General features: G+C 36.9%; 1 protein-coding gene across 7 annotated transcripts in view; it reads right to left on the minus strand.

The window, feature by feature from the left end:
- The window catches only part of DENND1A (DENN domain containing 1A), a 545,539-nt gene that overhangs the window by 369,825 nt on the left and 157,673 nt on the right, over window positions 1-18,041 (minus strand). For 5 of the 7 annotated variants that reach the window (XM_032251630.1, XM_032251634.1, XM_032251629.1 and 2 more), the window contains one exon: window positions 7,857-7,906. In XM_032251630.1, the coding sequence (XP_032107521.1) occupies window positions 7,857-7,906 (50 nt within the window). Of the gene's footprint in view, window positions 1-3,052; window positions 3,124-7,856; window positions 7,907-10,260; window positions 17,866-18,041 lie in introns of those variants that run through there. The other 2 variants (XM_032251632.1, XM_032251631.1) reach the window with 2 other exon arrangements.

An 18,041-nucleotide genomic window follows, 5' to 3' on the forward strand; every position in this document is an offset into this window, starting at 1 on the left:
TCTCTCTCTCTCTCTCTCTCTCTCTCTCTCTCTCTCTCTCTCTCTCTCATCTGTTGGGTATTTTTCAGGAAAGAGTAATCCTCCGGGTGAGTAACTGGCTGATGTTTGCATTACAGTGAAAAAGATTCTTTTTCTGGGGTGCCACAGCTTACAAGGAGGTACTTATTCTCAATTGATTCACTTTTTAAATTCCTACTAGGGTGAAGTAGAAGTCAACAAAAGCCCAAAATCAGTAGACTCTAAAAGATTGTTTTCTTGGACAATTTCCAATAAACTAAAGATCTGGCAAGGGAAGTCAAACAGCATAACTTAAAGGGTTCTCAATCTCCAAATAATTTATCATTCTCTCTCTCCTACTTGCTGGGGTAGTCTATGAGAGTGTTCACTATTTCTCCATAAAAATGACTCCAGGGAAAGGGTCTGCTTTCCTGGAGTCTCACCATCTCACCCAATTTTCTTGTTTCACAGGTGGGAAAACTGATATTTAGGGTTTATTTTCATTTTGTTTTCCAAGGTAATCAGGACTAGAACAAAAATCCAAGCCAACTTCTGGTTCAAAGTCCTTTCCGTTCTGCCACGCTGCACTAAACACAATGAAAATCCTCCCTGGGAAGCTTTCAACTCAGTTTAAGAAACTAAGGTATGCGAGGAATTCAGATAGTTGTCTTAGCAAAAAAACATATTTTTTCCTAAGGCAGGGAGACCACATTTGAGGATCTCCAGAAATAAACCCAGGAGACCAGGGCCAAGACCAGCCCTAGATGCATTTCTCGTAGCGTCCCATGCCTAGGAATATGAAAAACAAGGGAGAAAAGCAATGACTGTTTGAGCCACAGACTTAAACCTTCATGCTGCCTTTTAAATGCCTATCAGCCATTCAGAGCCTCTCCAGCAACATTCTGCTTCATCTTGAAGTTGTTTACAGGTCCAGTGCATGAATGGTATGAAGCATGAGGATGAACAGTTTGATTCTAGTCTCCCAGTGAGAAACTTTTACATGTGAGCTTCACTTTAGGTTTCATTATCCATTTTGCAAATTGAGCCTACAACTACACTGGGCACTATAACAAGTTCTGGATATATAACACTGAAAAATATAGACCGGGCCCCTGCCTTTGCAGGCTTTCTGTCTAGTTAGAGAGAAATGATAAACAAGTACACCAGAAAACTTACAGCTTGTAATAGTGTTGTTACAAAATCAAAGAAGGAATAAAGATAGAAGAAAATGGAAGAGAAAGGCCCTACTGAGATAATGTGGTCAGAGGCAGTTCTCAAGGGATGGCAACAATATTGACCAAAAGATGAGATGGAGCAGCCACTCAAGAAACAGGGCACTGGGCTGTTTCAGGCAAAGAGAAGAGCTATGCAGAGATCAAGGAACCAAAAGGACAGGAGTACTGCTAGTGCACAGCAGACAAAGGGGAAGTGGCATCACATGAAGCTGCTAGATAAAGCAAGCTCCAAACCACACAGAGTCCCACAGGTCATGGTAAAGAATTCAGATATTTTTTTGGGTGGGGACGAGGCAATGGAATGTCATTGAATGATTTTGATTAAGAGAAAAACACAGTCTGGTTTATAACTTCAAATACTTCAAATATATGATCTGACTTACATGGAGAGCAGTTTGGAAGAAGGTATATGTAGAAGTGGAGAAAACAATCAGGAAGCAATTGCAGTAGTCCAGGTGAGACTGGATGGTGGCTTAACTCATGTAGGGAGAGCAGAGATGGAGAGGGATGGATAGTTCAAGTTATAGATAGCAGATATGAATGACAGGTTTGCAGATGGACTGGGAATTGGGGAGCAAAAAGGCAGAATATTACCATTTGATGATAGGAAAGACTAACAAGTTTGGGGGAAGATCCAAGAGTTCCATTTGGGATATGTTAAGTCTGAGAAGCCTGTAAAACATCTAAATAGAAATGTCAAGTACAGAGCTGAACACACTAGTTAGGAAATCAGAGGAAACGTTTGGATTGAAGCTATAAATTTGGAAGTCATCTACACACAGATGGTATTTAACACCATGGTAAAGACTGGGATCACTTAGGGAGGGAGTTCAGAGAAACAAAAGAGGATCCAGGACTAATTTATAGAAACACCAATTTAGAATATGGGTGAAGAAGAGACCAAAGAAAGGAGAACAGCCACGCAGAATAAACAAGAGGGAGTGGTCAACTGTATAGATGCATCAAAGATGAGAAGAGGAAAAAGCAATGTCTTATTGAATTAAGCAATATGGAGGTTTCAGATGACCCTGATAAAACAGCTCTAGTTGAATGACAGAAGCAGAAGACAGGCTGAAGAAGGCTGAGGGATAAGGGAAGTGTGTAGATAACTCATTCAAAATAGAGAATCAGAAAGCAACTGAGTGTTGTTATTATTTTTAGAACGAACACCAGAACTTGCTTTTAAGCTGTTGGAAATGATTCAGCAGAGGCAAAGATGTACAATGCAGGACAGAAGAGAAAACATTCAGGCCTAGACCTTACATCAGAGTCCCAGATATGTTACTCGCAAGTTATGTGGCATAGGCAAGTTACTATACTTCTCTGACCTCATCTGAAATCATCGGAATAATCACATCACTCTCCAGAGTGGTTTTGAGAATTAGAGATAATGTATACAAGATAACTGGCATATAGTGGGTACACAACATAAATGATCATTACTACTTTTAAGCAATTACAAAATTCAAGAGATGGAACTGAAACATTTAGTCCCCCTCTATTTATTATAGGTCACTAACAGTTATCTGTTGTCCATGGCAGGGCACCTAACTTCCACTTTTCCTTTCCTTTATTGCACATGAAGCATAGGGCAGGAATGAAGCTTCATCAAACCACCACATCTCCCAGCCTTTAGTTCCATGAGCCTTGAAGCTTTCTTCCACAAACACACCTTACTTCTGCCTAGGCCTCAAGTTTCTCACCTTCCCTGCTCAAAGATCCAAGTGGTGAGAATGACACGGACCCAAAATATGAGGGGACCAACAGTAAGTGACATACTTGGAGACAGAAGGCAATGCCTACCTGCTCGAGAAACTCACCAGATGATTCTAAGAACAGAGTTCTGTTCACTCCCTCTACATAAGCTTGACAAAGTCAACATGAAGCATAACTGTAGAATTAAAAAGCATCAAAACCAGAAGGAACAGCAGAGATTGATGGAATCCAATTCCCTCATTTTATCCATGAAAAAATGAAGAACCTCAGGGAAGACGTCACTTGCCTCACAGCACAGAGCAGAGCAGTGGTAAAAGCAAAACTAAAACCCAGATCTCCTGGTTGCTGCCCACCACATTGTCCATTAAGGCCCAACTGCTTCATCGTCATCAACACTGTAGCAAATAATCATGGGGCACAGCTGAACCTGTAGTGTAAGCTAAACCAAGGGACTACAGTGGGCCAAGTGGGTTCAAGTTTGGAAGGTAGAGCAGGGTGAATCTATGGAGAAGAGTTCTGGGAAGATAAGATGTTAATACACTATTCCTATGTCTGTGTGGGCTTCATTTTCTTCTTTCTCTCAATTTCCTACTTCTCTACAGTATGTATACATTGCTTTACTGCCTTTGAAATAAATAAAACCGTTTTTTAGGTTACTTATGCTGTGATATATCTTATGGAGGCAGTATGGGAAAACAGGGAAGGTATGGTGGAGTTGGAAGTCAGGCAAATGAGGGTTCTGCAAGCATCTCTAGCACTAACTAGTAGTAGGACCTTGGGTAAGTTATCGAGCCTGAGCCTCTGTTTCCTCTTCGGTGGAATGAGGATAATGGTAACCTTGCAAATTTGTAACCTTTTATTACAGGAAAAGAACACAGGACAACACCTGGCACATAACAGATACCCAATAAAATGGTAAGTAGCATTTGAGCCACTTTTGCATCTAGGGTTACATCCTGACCATTAAATGATGCCTCTGCCCCTGAAGAGATTATTTCATTGCATTTCACTACGATTCATTTGTGTGTGCCAGTATAATTTACAGGAAAACAGAATGGTAGCTGACTTTCCAGGTTCTGAAAGAGGATAAACACAAAAATGGAAGAGAATAGCTTTTCCATCATCCAATGCATCTCTTGAGTGCTTTGACTAACTGAAGCTGGTTGTCAGCTATCAAGGGCAAGCAAGTAGCAAACATGATATGGAATGGTACAAGTCTTCTTTTTTTTTTCTTTTAAGAGACTACTTTCATTAGTAATAATGAGTTTTTGAGAGTGATACAGGGATCTCAACATTGACACTTCACTACTCCCTTCCACCAACAGCTTCATGTACAGTGTAGGGTAGAAATAACGCTGGATTAGGAATAAGAGTACTGGTGCCTTTCCCAGCCCTGTAAATTACATAATTGTGACCATTAGCAAGTCGTTTCACCTCTGTGGATCATGGTTTTCCTTTTATAAAATGGGGAGTTTGAACCAGATGAATTTCAGTTTTAAAATCCTGTGGTCTTGTTCCCACACATTTTCAAAGCCTCCTGTGGCCAGAGCCCAGGTTCTCACAGTCACCCTCTCCCCAGCAGGCTCCATCTGCTCTGGCTGAACAAGCTCTAGGCTCACTGGGGCTTCTCCTCTGCTTTGCTGTTCAGTGCAGATGAGGTGTTACACTCTCCTTTCCACTTAACCCAATTCTTCCTGTCCTGGCGGACTCAACACAATTCTCCCCAATCGTAAGAAGTTTTCTCTGACCATTTTGGTCCTCTCTAGCCTCACTATCCTTTGGGTTACTGTTTAAAATATCTTTATAATACTTCCTGGACTGGACTGGGAGGGCAGGGCTCCAAGTCTGAGACCATTTCTGTTATCCCCCATACTACCCAACACACTGCACTACATCCTGAATCTTCCTTTGCTCTTCTGTAAAAAAAAGATGCCAACATCTATCTCCTAGAGCTTCTGGGAAGAATAAATGATAGAGTGATGTGGCAGCCCCCAGCATTTTGACTAGAATCAATAAGGAAATCAAATCCTAGTTTCCTTCCTTTCCTCCCTCTCTATATATTTGGTGACTGGTCTTCCCTGCAAGGTGGTCTACTGAAAAATGTGTTTGTCTGGTTGTGCTAAGAGAACCTTGGGCAAGTTCCGATTTCTCTGCAGCTTAGATTTTGTTCAAATGAAGATAATGGCACCTGCTCTTATCTCTTATGATAGGAGGATAAAATGAGATAATATATGAGGAAGCAAATTCTTTTGAAAAGCTGCCAGCTTTATTATGTTTCCTAAGTCCTAGTTTCAAAAAGAAAAATCTTAAAACAAAACAAGAGACAGCAAGATGTCAAAGTTAACAGGTGATTTGATGATGACTGTGAAAATCCCACTCTTGATATAGACTAGAAACGTCAGAAAGTTTTATTACTGTTCCTTGGGGTAGAAAAGCAGAGATACTGAAAAGATTAGGAAGCTTTCTTTTTTGAAAGAAATCACCTGGGGCATTACTCGTCTCCCAAGCTGGCATATTTTCTAAGTCAAACAATATCATAAACACATGTAGGGGGCTTTGTGGATCTCAGAATCTGGAGATATCCATTTGACAGTGCTAACTGCAAACTAATAAAAAGCTGAGACATTGAAACCCTTATATTTCTTATAAATAAACTTTATTATTATTATCTCTTCTGTATTAAAGTATACCAAGGTTAAAGGTGAGAGAACAGAAAGAAAATATATAGTCCCCAAATAAAGTGGTTTTTTGGTATCAATAAAAGTTATTAACACTCATAGGGTATATAATATAATACAATGTAAGAAAGAACTATTGTACATATTAAGAAATAAAATATCCAAAAAGAAACATTCCCATCCTCAAATCCTTTTGTTAAAAAAAAAAGAAAAAGAAAAAAGAACAGGATTCGGGCAACATAATTTGGAGAGAGGGATTCTGGAAGAAAAATATATTTCTAACAACAACAAAAAGGCATCAGATATTATTGGTAACAAAAAAGATTTTAGAATTATCAGTTAAGGACTCAGCTTTTCTGCCATTTCAGGATGTAATCACTCAGACAGGTAGGGAAGTAGAAGTGTATGTGTGGTATAAATCAGAGAAAAAGAAATATAAGTATGTGTATGTGTGTATGCATGCACATACCTGCACGTGTGCTGGTGGGAAAGAGAGAGATTTAATCTCTATGCATTTCTTATAAGTTTACAAAGTCAATTAAGAAACACCTATACAAAACAAATCAACTCTAACAAGAAGTCATGTAAAAATGTTTTCTCTTATTTTTCTTTGTTAAATACCTAACGACATTTTTAAACATTTCAGCTTTACTACTTTTTATAAATATGTCTTTGCCATAATTTGTCATACATAAGTGGCTGGAGGAGATTTCATACATTGCTAATTCATACATATAAAATGTGAAATCTGCATTAAATATCTTTAAACAAAACCCTACTTTCTTGCTATTTTTAAGAGGAATAGGCTAAAGAAGAGACAAGAGGACTCTCATTACAAAGATTGACCCTCTTAGAATTAAGGCTATTCTTTTTTGAGCATCAACCTGCTACTAAAACATTCCTGGTACCAGGATTTACAAGGTCTGAGTCTGGAAATACTACAATGGTTGATTGGCTTAAGAAAAAATAAAATGTTAGAACCAGGGAGAGCAGTGATTAGAAGTGGCTGGCAACATTCCAGAGTTGCTTTTTAGTACCCTTTTAAACTCCTTTGGCTACTAATTCTCATCTCATACCATCTTTAGGTTTATGCCAAATAAACCAGGACAGTGATATTACAACGTGTAGAAAAGATCCAAGCAGCATACTACCCACATATACTCTAAATCACTGACATCTTACAGGCTTTGCCTTGTTTCGGTATACTAAAATACATGATAGAATCTTTCTGAAGAGAAGCACAAATTTTACAGCTTTCTTGGACTATATTATGGCATTTCTTACTTACAAAGTTATTTTCTACAACCTCTCTGTCAATAAAAGTGGATTTTTAAAGATGTACTGTATGTACAGTTTCATAGTTCAAATTTCCATTAAGAGAAACCTGAAGAGACAACAATCAAGTGGGCATATAAATGAATGTAAAACGATAATGCTTCAACTGTAATGAAAACGAGTATTGAAAATAAAATAATTGTCATTTTATTAATATCGTTAATAAATTAGGTTTATAAAGTTAAAAAAAAAAGCTCTTCTAAAATTTTCATTAACCAGTGACACGTTAAAAAGAAAATAAAACACTCAGACTATTTTAATTGACTTAGAGTTCTTAGATTTCCTCCTAAGAAACAGTTTATCACAATGTAAATACTAAGGAAATGTTTAGGCAGTTTTGTACTTTTTAGTCTTGAAATCTATAGAAAATTCTGCTTTCCCCAGATACCATTCTTAGCCACCTAGACAAAATATAAAACACTATTTAGCAATATTCTCTTTAAATAGCTGAATACCTTTAAACAAGATAGGGCTAGGCTGATTTAAATTATAAGTTGAAGTCTGGGAAAAACAAAGTCTATATAATACAAAACTTTGGAGTCAAGTAATATTACTTGTTTAAGACAAATATATTCATATTTAAATAACAATTAAATAGCATCAGACTAAATACTAACCATTCTTAATCACAGTTTAAGTCTGATAACCAAAATCAAAAATTTAATGCCATACAAAATACATCTCACAAACTAACCAATGCAAAGTCTAAGCTTTAAACTTTTTGATAGTGTCAATAAAAACCCCAGGAAGGGAGAATATTGCAACTCTCTTTGGAACACAGGTATCTTAAATCATGGTTAAACAGACAGAATGTTAAGAATGGTATGGTTTTTATTTTCTATAGCAGGTTTATTGACACTTTTTTTTCTAGTAAAGTTTGAAAATCTGACACTACCTGTCAACATAGAAGGGGAAACAAAACTTGGTCAAAGTCTGTAGAACTTCCTGTGGAGAGAAAGAGAGATAATTTATACATCTAATGGGACCAATAAATCTAACATTAACCACAGCACACAATCTAGCAACTTTACCCTAAAGAAAGAGGAGACAGATGAAGAAATATGGGCTTTATCAATTACATGGGAGGAGTACCAGGCAGTCAATCATGAGAAATAATAAACATGATCAAACTTCATTAAAAATGAAAAATTAATCAAGAATCACACATGGGCAAGCAGCAGGAGCCATGCAGGAAAGCTCTGAAGGGAGGGAGGCGGTTGGGTTGCTGAGTGTTAACACCCCTCCAGGGAACATCTCCAGCCTGACCATATGGATCAGAGTGAATAACACCGAGCCACATGGGTTTGGCCTGGCAGGGCCGCTGTTGCTGGCACCGTTTTTGCCTGTTACCTAGGAACAGAGGGGGCCGGGATTAGACAACGCTTCCCAACATCAATAGGCCAAATCACAGCAGAATGGAAAGCCAACTTGAAGATAATTGTCCCTGAACATTGTCAGCTACATTTTTTAGAGTTTAAAACTTCATTTACTTACTTTATAAAGAAGTTGCCATTTTTGGCATACATTTATTTTGGAACCAAACTGTAACAATTTTAAGTATGTACTATTCTTATTGAAATTAATTGAACAGACTCACCAGCTTGTAATTTATTAAAATCTAAAGCAAACTACCACTTTAAATGTCTTTTTTAAAAAATATATATATACATATATAAGTACATAAAGCCAGGCACATTATTCAGGATTAGGGCACACAAAATAAGGTGACATCTCAACAACTTATTCATAAAATAAATTCTTACAATAACAACAACAACAAAAGTACATGACACACAATATACAGTGGTGTGTGACTTTCCCTAAAAGACTCATTTCATATATATAGCACATATACACATAGCTAACCACATAGATAGGTAGTTACTATTTCCTTCATAGAATTTTCCTTAGCTTGACTTAATTTAACTGCAGACTTGGACAGCCCACAGTTGGTGCTTATCATAAGTTCACAGACCAATGTTATAAATTTTAAAAAAGTATTCCTTTCATGCATTTGATTTGCTTTTTAAGTATTTAAAATCCCAACTTCAAGACGAAATGAAGAACACATTTTTCAGTCATTGAGAAGCTGGTTCAAATTAAAGCAAACCTGCCCATTGCAAACCCTAATCCAAGTGATAAATTAAAGATCAGTTTACAAATGTAGCACTTTTCTAACCAATAATAATGAATTATCAATGCTAACTGAATTGATGCTTCTCGCTTCATTTATTTTTAAAACCAGTTCTATCATTCAAGAAATAAACCACATCAATCTAATAACCCACTCAATGAAGCAGAAAGCACACTGACTTGCTCTGCCAGAGCATGTTCCGCCTACATAATTCAATTGAGCATATCCTATTTTTTAATATCATCTTGGACTGGCACTATGTATATCACAGCACTGTTAAGGCATGTCATGAAATAATATAATAAATGAATAGGAAATTAAGAAGTGAAAAAGAGTGGATGAGAACACCTCAGCATATCCTAAGAAACACTATTTATAAATTAATTAATTTATAATGTGGCACTCAGGCATATACATTGTTTATAAACTAATCACGCTTAGATAAACTGCAATAGGTAATACAGAATCAGAACAAAGGCAATCTTTCAGTGCATAATGTTATTATCAGGCAAAGATAGGAAAAGAGATCACATAAAACATTTAATGCCTGTAGTGTTAATTAATTATAAAATATACTATAATTCGCATACACAAAATCCTTATGATTTACACACAAATTCCTTACAAATTTCCTTCCACTTCAAGTTTTGACTAGTAACAGAAAGCATCTCTTAACTTCAGTATATGAATCTGCTATTCTTTAAAACTCAGTATTCAGTGCTCACTCATTGACAGTATCAGCTACAAAGACAGCTATCCTTTACCACTCAAAAGTTACAGGTGCAGAAAGTACTTCTCTACTCTATGCTGCAGTTGCACTGGCAAAAGGCCTCAAAGATTTTTGAAAGAAAAGACCCCCATGGCTATGAGACGGCATTGTGCTCTACAGCAGAGTCAAAGGAATCTAATATGCCCAACTTATTACTCACTACAATATAGAAACTTCTTACCACTCTCTAATATCAATAGTAATAACCAAACTTGAACTTGTCTGTCAGGTAATATTAGAACAAATATCAAAATACCCAATGTAAGCTGAGTGTAACCACCCACCAGCTTTCCTTTTTACCAAAGCAAACAGCAATAAATCTAATTAAGCAATGGGGCAGGGGGAGGGGAGGGAGAAGGGAATATAGGCAAACGTAGGCACATGTTGGTACATTACAATATGTTTCTTCATGTTTGTGATATTACAAGAGCTTGATATTCCAATTTAAATCAAACAAGATGGTGGTGTGCTGTCAGAAGAAAAAACAAAAATGAGCATCTACTCTGTGTTCAGCATATTCACACATTATCAAATTCAGACCTGAGATATCTACTTCTTAATTTGGGAAGGGGAGGACAGGAAGAGGGAGGGAAAAACAAGCAATGTTCTCTGTAAATTAAAACGGCAATAAACCAATTTAATAAATAAGTTACATAAACCAATTTTCTTAATACAGATGTTTTCCTTACATATAAACATTCATGCCTTATCCTCTTTTCCCAAAGAAAAATACAATTATTTGAATATGAAAAATACGACTCTCTGAGAAAGGGGAACTTTAAAATCCTGATTTAAATATATTTTGAGCAGCACATTCATGGCAGTGTCCCACAGTCTTTAAATATTAACTTTATTGGGACATCAGTCATTAACCAGTTACCAACCCCTTTTTCTCGCTAGAACTTGTGTCTTTGGCTAGGGCACCTTCTTTGTAGATGGTAATTTTTTGTTCTTGTTCCCGTTTCTCTTGCCTACACAAGCTCTTTTAGACAACCAGCCTCGGTGCAACTTCAACTACTGCCACATAAATCGGATCTTGGGGATGCAGCACAGCTGATGAAATGTAAATGACCTCATTGCTAAGGCAGGGGGTGGGGAGGGTTGTGTGCCAGCTCTCCAGATCAATTCCCAAGTTTATATTTTCACAAATCTTTTTATGTACAGTTTGATTTTTTAACATTTTAATGAGCAAAAAAGTGAATCTATAGTAGCCAGTCACCACAGTTAAAGTGCAGGGCATGAACTGGATCCCAGGAGGAAACCAGTCCACCATGTCACCACTGGCTTTAGGACATTTGCCACCTGGTTCCATGTCCCCAGGTTCCAACTCTTTTCATAATCAAAACACTGCTGACATTATAAACCCCAGACGGGTCTTCTAAAATCCCTCCCAATCAATATATCCAACACATAACTTATTGGAGACAACAGTGAGCTCATTGATTAAGGTGAGTTCAGTAGCAAAGTTTTCAAAATAAATGAGACAAGAATACAGCATTAAATCCTTTTGTGTCACCATACAATTTATGAAATAGGCAATTCCAAAAGGGCTTTTCTTCCTAACAAAATATATGATACTTCATGTGGGAAGAAATAAGAGCAGAGGGGGCAGGGAGGAAGTGCATTAGAGAGGCAGTTGCACAAATCTTTCAGTTATGCATACGTGAAGCAGCAGATTGCATAGAGTAGTAGAAAAGTAGCATCTACAAAGCTCTCCCCACAAGAAGATACCAAGCCTCTTGAACCAAAATATGAAATTAACACATGTAATGCTGGACACACTTGCAAATGAAATTCAGCAATGAACTCAAGATTCATTTCAGTCTACTTTAGATTCACTTCATCCAATTCTAATTCTCATCTGGTCAGAAGGCCCGAATTTACTCCAATCTGGAGAAATTAGATTACACTCAGTTGACACTGAACCTAAGAACCCAGTAAACTTTTAAATGTATAATATTAAAGAATCCTATCTGGAAGCAAAACTTTGAAAACTAAATTCAATGAAGTTAACTGGGATTATTAATGAGAAGGCTAAACTAATTCACCCTGACCTTGGGGTGCTAGGTAGACGGGTATAGGAAATCCTGCAACAACCAACATTCCAGACGTCAAATACTTTGTTTTCATTGCTTCATTGAAACCTATAAACAAAAATTAGTTTTATTTGGCAGATGAAAACAACTGACAGTCAGACACAGACATACACACCCCATAAATAAATGCCATCTGAAAGATAAAAGTGCAGGGTGATTATAGTGTCCACTGGAGTTACAGAACATAAGAAGATGAGGCATATTCTCAATAGTTCAAAGGGAAAAAAATGTGTGCAGAAAAAGATTTAAATAAAGAAAAGAAATAGCTTGAATAAATGAATGTATTTTAAAATATGTAAATCTACAATTAACCTCTTTGTGGCTTGCTGAAAGCTGATGTAGCAGTTGATGATTTACCTTTGTCCAAAAACAAGAGTGAAAGAGGGAGAGGAAGGGAAACCGTGGGAGAACATTTCCTGGGTTTCTTATATCTAATTTATTTGTTCATTTCAAAATGTAGGTGTGTGATGAAAAGATCAGCAGAGCTCAAATTCCTAAAATACTCCCTATGTTTAAATTTTTTTTAATACCATGAGGGAGATGCTGAACCTCTAAGTCCTGCAATTGTGAGCAGTGCCACTGACTTAAAAGAAAAGCCTCTGATTGATGATCTTAAAACTCAAGTTGAAACTTAAAAACAGAACACACACAAAATCCAAACATACAAAAAAGCTAACAAAATTTCTACTTTAAGCCATTTCAAGTTAAAACCAGGGACTCCCAATGAACGCTAACAAAGGTTTTAAATGCTGATGATTAAGAAGGGTAAAGCAGTTGTTCTTGGAGGCTTAATTAGCACCAAGTTCAAGAATGTTGATCAGAAGTTTCCTAAACGTGAACACAGGAAATAAAATTTTTCTCCTTCACTATAAGTGTCAAATTAAATCCAAGGCCCATAGTGTAATTACAACCAAATTTTAATATTCTTCAGTGGGAAAAAGAAGCCTGGAATAAGAGGTTTTACAGAAAGGCCTTTCAACACCCAAACATAAAAGCCAGGTCAAATTTCTAACAACGCTGCTCAAATGCTACAGAGTCTGCTTCCTTTCTTTGGTACATTTCAATATTTACCCCTAGTTTACTTTTTATAAACTTCAGTTAATTCTGAGTCATAATTTTGCTAATTTGTGATATCTAATATGTAGTTTCCACGTTGGAATTCAAAGGTAAAATTATAATAAATCCATCAAATTCTATAAACATATATTATATAAACTGAGTTCCTAAATTATCGAGGACAGTAAGTGCAGAAGAAGAAGGCTTTTGACAGCAAAAGAGACCCCTCCGAAACTACTTTTAAGTATAAACCTTCATGGCCTTTGAAGTCTGAAGCAAAAATACAGAATCTTACTTTTAAAACTTTTTAATACAATTACTTTATCCTTTTGCATCCTCCCCTTTCTTCGAACTTATCTAAAACAAAGTTGTTCCATGATCACATAATATCCTCCATTCCAAGATTCCCTTTTATTAATTTTAAATCTTACACAAAGTGGTTGAAAATGAGAGAGCTGTATTTATAAGGTCAGCATGAAATGGCAACAAAATTCTTCACACTTGCTTCAAATGCTGTACTTCCAAAATGAACAAATTATTTGGTTATGATCTCTTAACAATTAGCATTCAGTGGCATCAGAATTCAGTGGTAATTTTAGAGTAATATGATTACTCTAAAATATTTTCTCTTGCTCATTTTCTTAAGCATTTTAATTCCTGTTATCTGAATATTTATGTTATCAATATTTCCAAAAGGAAGGCGGGAGGAGAGGACACAAGTCAGAATACACCAAAGGAATAGGGGTCCCAACAGTACACTGCAAACATGATTTCAGTGAAGAGGCAACTTGCCCTTAGGAAGATACTATTTAAAAAGAAAAGAAAAAAAAAAGAGCACTGATAAAAATACTATTTTGTAAGCATATTAAAAGCTGTCAGCCTTTAAATATTTTAAATGCACACAAAAATGTGCACAGATGGGCAACTTTTCTGCTCACATTAGTCTAGAGAAAAATCTTTCATTATCAAGCTCAAAGTCCTTGAATTTTTTAAACTTAATTGTGCCTCTATTTCTTAGAATTCACACCCCAAGGCCAAAGCTTTCCTGCCACCAGTCCTTCAAATCTGACTTGGACATTACACGGGAGGAGGCTCCAAGCCTCCCTGAGGTCTCACTCCTTTTACAACACACGAAAAAGCAGTCGATAATGGGCCCATGCTGAATTCACTGCTCTCGACGTCTCCTCTTGGGACACAAGCCTAGCAGATGTGATAAAAACTGTGTCAGAGAAGTGGCTCTAGTTTGTGCCTTAATGACAACTTAAACCTCTAAACCAATACAACCAAAGGACTAACAGAACTGGCTGTTACCTCTCTCTCCTGCCAATCTTCAAATATCTCTGAACTAAATTAGCACCTCTACCCACAACTTCCCCTGCCACCCCACAAAATCCATTCTAATTTTAAAAGATAAACGAATTCAGCAAACACCCGTCGGTCACATAAGTGTCTGGGCGCTGTGTGTGTGTGTCCTGTAATTAAACCCTAACACATATTTCATGTAGTTCATATTTTCTCAAGGTATGATTGAGCATTCAAATATCTTAAAGGACTGCCTAGTAAATTCCCTCTGATCACCACCCCAGTAACCGTATTAACACATACAACTGGTAGAGCTACAGTTTCCAAAAAGTACCTAAAGGTCTAAAAATTATTTTTAAATATGTTCAAACATAGGGAAGAAAAGTGATATACTGAGTTATTGAAACATTCTAATTATTAAAATTTATACAGGAGAATTTTTTAAACGATGGGTGGCTATATTTTTAACTGTAAGAATGCTTTGTCTTACCTAATGATATGGTACCAAAAAATAGATTTAAATGTGTACTTCTGATAACATTTTCTAAATTCTATAATTCAGCCTTCAGATGATAGGTCTTTTTACTCAGAATCTTGAAAGCCTATTCAGTCACAATTGCATACCCACTTAATCAGCAATCATTGTTCTGGGATGCAGGACTTTGTTGTCAAGACAAGCACCAAAACCTTAAAAAATTTTTTTTCAGAACTGGCATAAGAAAAAAGTGATCTTTGTCAGACAAGGACAAATTTATGCAAATCTTTTATAAACATTCACAAACATTTATTTAGCTTTTGAAATGTTGGCCTCATTTGAGAGCATGAAAATGAGGGGGAAGTAGGAAAACGCAAAGGACAGCTTAGAAGCTGGCACGCTACATAAATATTCAGAAGGAAGATTATAGGATTCATGTTAGGCTGTCTTAGGCTTCTCCAAAGTCCACACAGAATAGCAAAGAACAAAACTAACGAGAAGTACAGCAGATGTTAGACAATACATCAGCCTCTTTTCCTCTCTCACTTGGCTATACTTGGACGCTTTTATATTTTCTTTCAATATGGTTAGGTCATTCAAGGATTCTCCTATAGACTCTGTATTGTGGCTACAAATCTATAAGCTGAAGGTCTGTCAGCTTTCCAAAAGTTTCCAATGAAAAGGCATTATGCAAATTCTACCTCTCTTACCCTCTTTCAGGGGGGAAAAAGGCCTCCAGTATGCAGTCATCGGAGTATTGGAAGCCCCAGCCTTCATTTCTGTATAGCTGTGTTTGCCTCAGGGCCACGCTGCTTGTTTTGACAGTGGATCCCCCTAGATAGTTGGGATTAGTCGAGCTTGTTTAGATAAACTTGAAATCAAGGCCCTCTCTAGGTAGACAGCTAGATGTAGCTACCGAGTTTCCAGCTGCCTCTTCCTTTCATCCCAAAACAACTGCAGATTCACAGTAGCTATCACAGCCACAGGCTATGTCACATACCTAAGTACAAAATTAAAGGCTGCTAAAAGAAGCCTTTGTAAGTCTTAGTGCTAAAATAAGGAATCTGTACTGCTTGGTTTATACAAATTATTCTAGCACTACCAGTATGGAACTGAAATCATCAGTTAACAAGGCATATTAATCAAGGTTCCTGGCTTCTTCTGATAGACAGGACCATAGTTTGGTAATATATCTGACCTTCTGCTTATTAGCTCTTGTATGAGAATAATAGCCTAAAATGTTGAAAAGGAAATAGGCTTTATTTATCCAGTGGCAGGGAATGTCAGACACCGTCAACAAACATTGTGAGCAGAATATGAAAATCAAAATGTAAATATCAAATCTGCTTTTGAGAGAGAATTATTTAGCAACTGATTAGACAGAGTCTCACTAAGCAGTCGTCTGTTTAGTGTTACAGAACTGTTTCAAATCAACTTTTATATCCTAGAACTTGCAGATTCTGATAGAATAGGAAGATACAAGGAGGATTCAAGACTGAAAAAAAACTATGCTCAGAACAGATTGATAACATCTCATTACAAAGACAGAAGGAGGTGATATGAAACACTACTGAAATAAAGAAATTACATAATTCAAAAAGTTTCTAACATCTAACACTCGAGGATTTTAATTTTTTGCAACTAGAAAAAAAGTCTCTTCAGAGGACCAGCAAAATACAATAAAATAATACAATCTCGCATATATATTTGATTTTACTTTGCATATCTTGCTGCAACATACAAATTCTAGTGTTTACTTGAGGCTGTCTGGGATAAATTAAACACAACAAAGGTACCAGAATATGCTGACACTTCCCAGAACTATTCTGAAACATCATACAATACAGAAGTCCCTTTATCCTCTGTCTGCACTCCTCAAATCATACAAGGCACTCTTTCAATCAAGTCTTCATTTCACCACCAAAAATGTGTTCTCCTGATTCAACAGGTAAGTCACTCTTTAAAAATGTTAAGACATTCAAGACATTCTGGAATTGAAGTCATCACTTTGAGCTTTTCCTATGAAATTTTGGATTCCTTTCACGTGCAACTTATAACCTAAGAAGGGAGCTGGCAAACTTTTCTCCAAAGAGTCAGATTGTAAATATTTTAGGCTTTGTGGGCCACTTATGGTCTCTGTCACATGTTCTTGTTTGTTTTTTTTTTATTATCCTCAACAAGGGTAAAAAACCATCTTACCTCACAGGCCATACAAAAATCCAGCCGCAGGCAGGATGTGACCAGCTGGCTTTAGGCAGTAGCCTGCCAAACCCGATCTAGAGTGTTAAGGAGCCTGGCCATACAATGTAACCCAAACAAATTCACCAACACCCAAAAACCCAAATTCAGAAATCCCAAAAGGTAAAATGGCAATGACAATCATGTTGGTTCTCTGGTAATTCAACAATTCACACGTGATTGTTGCCAAATGACCAAATGCCTATTGCACACAAATGTGCTATTTAAAAAAAAAAAAAATGTTTGAAGTATAAAGAATTAAAAATAAAACATGTTTCCACCATCCAGAATTCACAACTGTTTTTGAGGCATGGACTCTTCATAGAAATAATTCTTAGATCAATATAGTTCATTTCTTCAGGTAAGGTCCATGAGTTTTCTTGACAGATAAATGAATTCATGCTCTACGGATAATTGAGAGCTCCTCAGTTTCAGGTTTGTTTGACTTAGAATATTTTTAAAGCAATATTAAAAGAGGAGAAATCCTTTTCTGGTTCTCTACTCCTCACTCACTCAAAACATATTGCTTGTCCAATGATGTCTTTTAGATGAAGAATACAGAGGCGCCTCCCCCTGCCTCTCTCACTGCTCTATTTCTGGGCCCCTTCTCAATTCCCTTCCACGATTTTATCTTTCTCCTTCTCTCTCTGCGTCTTCCTCTATTAGCAGTTTGCCTACACTTTAGTTTCAACTATCAGCACAAGGTAAATGACTCTCAAATTCAAGTGTTCAATTCTGAACTACATTTCCAGCTCCAGGTTCCTATTCTTTTTGGTTTTGTTTTTTATTTTTGACACGGGGTCTCACTGTGTTGCCCAGGCTGGAGGGGAGTGGTGCAACCTTGGCTCACTGCAACCTCTGCTTCCTGGGCTCAAGCAATCCTCTCACCTCAGCCTCCTGAGTAGCTGAGACCACAGGCACACGCCACCATACTCGGCTGATTTTTGATTTTTGGTAAAGATGGGGTTTTGCCATGTTGCTCAGGCTGGTCTCAAACTCCTGAACTCAAG

The sequence above is a fragment of the Sapajus apella genome, unplaced genomic scaffold (assembly GCF_009761245.1).
Source record: "Sapajus apella isolate SASKATOON/1434 unplaced genomic scaffold, GSC_monkey_1.0 scaffold76, whole genome shotgun sequence".
NCBI classification, from domain to species: domain Eukaryota; kingdom Metazoa; phylum Chordata; class Mammalia; order Primates; family Cebidae; genus Sapajus; species Sapajus apella.